Source organism: Mercurialis annua, linkage group LG1-X, assembly GCF_937616625.2.
Source record: "Mercurialis annua linkage group LG1-X, ddMerAnnu1.2, whole genome shotgun sequence".
Classification (NCBI taxonomy): Eukaryota; Viridiplantae; Streptophyta; class Magnoliopsida; order Malpighiales; family Euphorbiaceae; genus Mercurialis; species Mercurialis annua.
Window position 1 is genome coordinate 65,688,390 of NC_065570.1, and position 6,325 is coordinate 65,694,714.

The 6,325-nt window shown below is 35.5% G+C and overlaps 1 protein-coding gene across 1 annotated transcript; it reads left to right on the forward strand.

The window, feature by feature from the left end:
- Positions 1-257: 257 nt before the first annotated feature.
- Positions 258-3,648, forward strand: LOC126682267 (EIN3-binding F-box protein 1-like). The gene is made up of 2 exons (XM_050377878.2): positions 258-599; positions 897-3,648. The coding sequence occupies exons 1-2, from the start codon at positions 575-577 to the stop codon at positions 2,813-2,815; spliced, it is 1,944 nt and encodes a 647-aa protein (XP_050233835.1). The 5' UTR covers positions 258-574; the 3' UTR covers positions 2,816-3,648.
- The last annotated feature ends 2,677 nt before the right edge of the window (positions 3,649-6,325 follow it).

Below are 6,325 nucleotides of genomic sequence, written 5' to 3' on the forward strand. Positions count from 1 at the left end.
TAGTTGAGACCCGTTTAGGAAACCCCATGGACTCTGTACCAAAAAAAATTAAAAAAATAGAAAAGAGCAAAAAATTTACAAAAACAGGATTAATAATGCAATCTAGATAAGAATTAATTTAGGAAGAAGCTAAGCAAAATAAGTGAAAATGCATGAATAATAAAGAAAGAAAAAGAAAAAGGAGAAAAATGGTAAGATGGCAAAGGCGAACCGATGGACCGAAATGGAATAAGCGGTTTTGAGGAAGTATTCAATGCATGTTTCCAAAGGCCATGTATCTCTCTTTTTTTCTCTCATATATATTATAGTTCTTCATTTCTCCAGCCTTATAATCACTGCCCACTTCTCACAACAAAACTTCAACAAACAGATCCACCAATTTCCTCCTCTTGTTTTCTTTTTTTGCCCTACTTCGTTAGGGTTTCAAGTTTCTCTAATTTTCTTTCTTCTTGCTAATGCATTCAACTTTTCTTGTCTCTTTATTCATCTGCTTCTTCTTCTTCTTGCTTTCTTTGTTAATTGTTTCTTCTTTTTGGGATCTTGATCATCAAGTCTTCTTCTTTTGGATTCAACCATGCCTGCTCTTGTTAATTACTGTGGTAAGTTCTCTTTTTTTTTTTGTTAAATTTAAGTTTAGTTGTTTGTTAATTGAATTGGGTATTTCTTGTTTTTTAATTCTATTTATCTTAGTATTGAATTTTCATGGAATCGTTATAGAATTAGTATAACTTGAGTTGATTGGATAAGCTTTTTACATACTGTGCAAAGAGAAGCTTAGAATTTAGGTTATTTAGCTTGATATTTGGGTGGTTTTGTTATATATAGCTTTTTGAGGGATATGAATAAAGATTACAACTTTAGCTGATCAGGATCTTTTTTTGGATTGGGTTTTCCAGGTGATGATGAATTCTATTCTGGGTCGTCTATGTACTCAAATCCCATTGATTTGGGTAGATTGTATTCAATTGGCTCCAACGTTGATCTATACAGTCCTCCTTGCAAGCGGGCGCGCATTAGTTCCAACTTTCTCTTTGGATCCGCTGAGTTTGAGCAAAATAAGCAGCCATCAATTGATGTTCTTCCAGATGAGTGCCTTTTTGAGATCTTTAGGAGAGTCCATGGTGGTAAAGAAAGGAGTGCCTGTGCTTGTGTCTCCAAGCGCTGGCTTAATCTATTAAGCAGTATTAAGAGGACTGAAATCTGTGAAGAGAAAAATATTCCTGTTTTCGACGATGTAGAAATGGTATCTTGTGATGAAAATGGGGAAACCGAGAGTGATGGATATCTTACTAGGTCTTTGGAAGGGAAGAAAGCTACAGATATTAGACTTGCTGCAATTGCTGTAGGAACTAGTGGCCATGGAGGGCTTGGTAAGCTTTTGATCCGGGGTAGCAACTCTGTCCGCGGTGTCACAAACGTTGGTCTCTCAGCAATTGCTCGAGGCTGCCCTTCTTTGAGATCTCTTTCCTTATGGGATGTTCCTAGTATTGGGGATGAAGGTCTATTCGAGGTGGCCAGAGAATGTCATTTGTTAGAAAAGCTGGACCTCTGCAATTGTTCTTCAATTACCAACAAGGGTTTGATTGCAATTGCTGAGAATTGCCCCAATTTGATCTCTTTGAATATTGAATCTTGTCCAAAGATTGGAAATGACGGATTAAAAGCTATTGGAAAGCTTTGCACGAAACTTCAATCCATATCCATAAAAGATTGTCGTCTCGTTGGGGATCATGGAGTATCTAGTCTATTGTCCTCAGCTACCAATGTCTTGTCAAAGGTAAAGTTTCAGGCCTTGAATGTCACAGATTTCTCTCTTGCTGTAATTGGGCACTACGGAAAGAATGTTACTAATCTCGTTCTCAATAATCTTCAATATGTGAGCGAGAAGGGATTTTGGGTCATGGGTAATGCTCAAGGTTTGCAGAAACTGACATCTTTGGCGATCTCCTCTTGCCGGGGGATAACAGATGTAAGTATTGAAGCTATCGCAAAAGGTTGCTCAAACCTGAAGCAGATGTGCCTCCGCAAATGTTGCTTTATGTCGGACAATGGGCTCGTTTCTTTCGCCAGAGCTGCAGGGTCTCTCGAGAGCCTGCAATTGGAAGAGTGCAACAGGATTACTCAATCGGGGATCGTCGGTGCCATTTCAAACTGTGGAACAAAGTTGAGAACTCTAAGCCTTGCGAAGTGTATGGGGATTAGAGATGTAGCATCAGGACTGTCAGCATCGACTCCTTGTAGCTCTCTTCGATCCTTGTCCATTAGGAACTGCCCGGGATTTAGCAGCGCCAGTTTGGCCTTGGTGGGCAAATTATGTCCTCAGCTTCAGCATGTTGATCTCACTGGCCTTTGTGCGATAACAGATTCTGGGCTTCTTCCACTCTTGGAGAGCTCTGAATCAGGACTTGTGAAGGTGAATCTCACCGGCTGCATGAGTTTGACTGACGAAGTCGTTTCAGCCTTGGCTAGGCTTCATGGTGGATCTCTTGAATTGTTGAACCTCGATGGTTGCAGAAAGATTACAGATGCTGGCTTGATAGCCATCGCTGAGAACTGTATGTTTCTTAGTGATCTCGATGTGTCTAAATGTGCAGTCACTGATTCTGGAATCGCGACTCTGTCGAATGCAGATCAGCTCAACCTTCAAGTCCTTTCTCTGTCGGGCTGTTCCGAAGTGTCAAATAAGAGCTTTCCTTTCCTAAAGAAAATGGGCAGGACTCTGATGGGGTTAAATCTTCAAAACTGTAGTTCTATCAGCAGCAGCGCCATTGAGCTGCTTGTAGAAAGCCTATGGAGATGTGATATCCTCTTTTAATCAAGGAGGATCGCGAGCATATCTACAGAATTGAAGACGGCAAAGTGTCTTGGGGTTTACAGGCAGAATCGAAGAATTCCAGTTGGATTTGATAAATTGTGAATGGATCGAGTTCCAATAGTCAGATTGCAGGGGTAGCAGAAATACAGCATAGTTTTTTGGCCTATTAGTAACGGGTCCGCTTCTAACTCAGGCATGGTTGTTTTACCAGGGAACTTTGGCAGATCATTACTCCATCTTTTTGCAGGCTTTCCTCGTCTCGGAAGTTTGTTGCAACTTTTTAGTCCCCTTTGATCGGGCGGCCTTCTATTTCAATGCCATGGTTTCTTGAGAATACAGTTTACCAAGCTCTAGTTTATATTTTCCCGTGTGGCTGGCTACTGGCTCTACTCCGATCCATCCATGGTTTGTCAAGTCCTGTTAAGTTTTGCTGGATGTAAAAACACCCCCAAGTAAGTTTAGCCTTTAATGTACTAATACCGATCGCCTCATTTCCGTGTTATGTTATGGTCATCTGAGTCATTTAGAGTGTGTTATTTTCATTAGTTTGTTCGTGTTAGTTGCAAGTGTCGATAATAAGGGGCTTGAAACCCTTGTTGGTTGATCGGTCCTTTTCGTGTTTGCTTTCAGTTTAGTCGTTTGTGTGTAAGGTTGCTTAGGGCAGTTCTGTAATCGGGGTTTCCTCAGATTAGCAGGTGTTTGGCTGTGGTATTAGGTTCCTCCCTTTTACCACTACATCATTGTTTTTAAGCCAGGCCTGATTTTTCAGGTTTCTCTTTGATTGTGAATTGTACTTGGCAACTTCTTCAATAAAATGTTGTGTTTGTGTGCAATCTATATTAATTATATTAGATCCTTGTTTCCCTGGAAAAACAGAACCTTGGCAACAAAAAAAGAACTCAAGTTTATATATTCTTCATTACTGTGACATTGTACAGACAGTAAGAACAGATCTTCAGAACTCGGAATTTCTAAACCAAAACTGGTTTTGGTTTCAGGTCAAGGCCTAGCCCAGTCCCTATCTGGGTCTGAACTGTACCGTGGTCATATCTACAAGGAGGAAACTATTTCATTTTTAAATTGTTTCATTCCAGAACTCCTCGAAATTTATATGAAACACTGTGAAACCGTTTTGATAAATAATACTTAAAAATTAGATTATTCCCTTATAAAAAAGTGTTAAAACAATTTATTTATTTTAAAAGTCCCCCCAACAATATATATAGACTATAGTAATCGAATTGTATGAAAATGTTTATTTATAAATAAATCTTATAGGTGTAAAATTTTATGACTTATAATATGTATGGATATATTTACATATTTTTGTCATTTATATATTTTCTTCAAACTTTTTAGTTTTTGTTTTCAAAGAAGGCAGTTTCGTGGTCTCTGTTTTTATGCCCAATGGGATTGCATTATGAAAGTTCTTTGGCCAGTCTTATTTTCCTTGAGATAACTAAGAAAAAATGCTTTATAATTCACTGTTTTTACACTTATTTTGTTTTTATATGGTAACTTTCTTGTCCAACTCTGTTTTAAAAGTGTATAGCTCAAAAATAAAATTTAATTCTTTTACTCTTTTTTTTTATCATGTCAGGTAGTATGATAAAACAAATTAAAAAAGATAAACTATATAGCATTACTCAAGAACAAATATGGTCGATCTTAAATACACTGAATTAGGAAGGTATAACTTTCCTCCTCCAGATAATGAATTGGGGTACTCATTTTAAGGGCATCTGTTGATTTTAGATTAACATTTTTTGTAATATGAAACGGAAGTTGTAATATCTAGCGGAGCCATACGCCCGCACTGGTTAGAATTAGTCGAAAATGTATATTTTTCTTTTTAAAAGTTCTGATTCCGAGACTCTTCCTAATTTTTATAAAGCAACGTAATTACTCTAAGTCCAGAGTAAGTTTCAGTTCGGACTCGCATTGAAATTTTAAAACAGGTAAGATTTATAATGAATTCAAAATTCAAGGAATAAGAGGTGGATAGTGATTAAGTCCGGCCTGAAATAAAATTTTATAGCCACCGTTAGTATGAAAAAATCATCCATTATGATTTTCTCTTTTGTAGCTTTTCTCGGATTAAATTTTCTGACTACGCGACGACGAGGTCTTTCTTCTTTATTTTAGAAAAAAGTAAAATCATAAAAGCTAGGGAGGAATGAAGAAACGATACGTGTACAAGTCCACATCAAAACAGGTAGACCTATAGCTATATTTCAGACAAAGTAGCTACTTGCTGGTTCTTCTAAATTACTTACTAACTCACTCAACAGCTACTTAACTCAACTGGCATCAATAGTGCAAATCTCAACTGAAAAGTTGTTTTCTGAAAAAAGTAACTTCAACATTTTATTTTTACAATACCAAAATCAATGTCTTTGCACCATAATATATAGTGACGTTTTTTTTACCAATTTTAGTTTGCTCATTAAAATCATGCACATTTGCTTCTTTAAATACATAGTTATTTACCATAGCAGAACCATGATATTATTAGTTCGGGTTTGTAATTTTTTGACAATCCAGGTTTAATTTTCATTTAGCTTCGTATTTACCATAAATAAATTCATATCTTTAAAAAATTTATCTATGCTATTCAAAAAAAAGCAGTCTCAGCCGGGACCGGAGCCTACCCTAATCGTAGGTTAGTTCTGCCCCTGTATATAAATTATAAATGTTGGTGTGCAAACTATAAAAATAATTAAATTAAAAAAAAAACGTATAAACACATGAACATATAAAAATTTGGTGATTCAATAATATAACATATGTCCACATATAGCGAAAATTTATTTTATTCGTAAGAGTTATAGTAAAATTATAGTATCAAATATTGATATGGTACAGTTTGAGCATAATTTGAATAGAATATGAAATTAGAAGCGAAGGAGCCACACAAAATGAATTCAAAGATAGCATTAAAATGCATTCACTGATGATGAAGGGGACAAAGGAAGCAGGAAAATGAAAAGATGAGTGAATCTTGAATATATTGTTTGTCTGTCTTGTCTTTCCTCGAAATATCCATTGTTGACTTGTCTCCTTCAAAAATTAATAATTTCAAAATTCATCTATATATAGTCTATAAAGCATTCATATTCTTTTGGTGAGGAATATGCACTGCATAGCTGATTTACATCACAGATATTAAATTATATTTATCAAATCAAATAAACTAGATTGTTGAAATTATTTTTGGAAGTACTTATGTTAACTTAATACTAACAATTATAGATAGATAAACTTATTTATTAATATAATTAATACAATTGAAAAATAATTTTACATATATCCAAAATTTATTATCGCATATTTTTTAAAAGTTGCGGAACCAATATACTGAAATATATAATTTTTAATGTTTTTAATCTATCGTGGTTGAATACAAACTAACATAGTATTATATAGATTCACTAAATGAATCAAAATAACAACCAGAAAAATGAAAAAGCAGAACAAGATAATTAAAAATGACGAAGCAAGGCGTCGTTA

Excerpts from the sequence above, each read along its gene's own strand:
- LOC126682267 (XM_050377878.2), top strand. The coding sequence starts at position 575 with ATGCCTGCTCTTGTTAATTACTGTG. Across the intron at positions 600-896 it reads TGCTCTTGTTAATTACTGTG|GTGATGATGAATTCTATTCT; the intron begins GTAAGTTCTCTT and ends TGGGTTTTCCAG.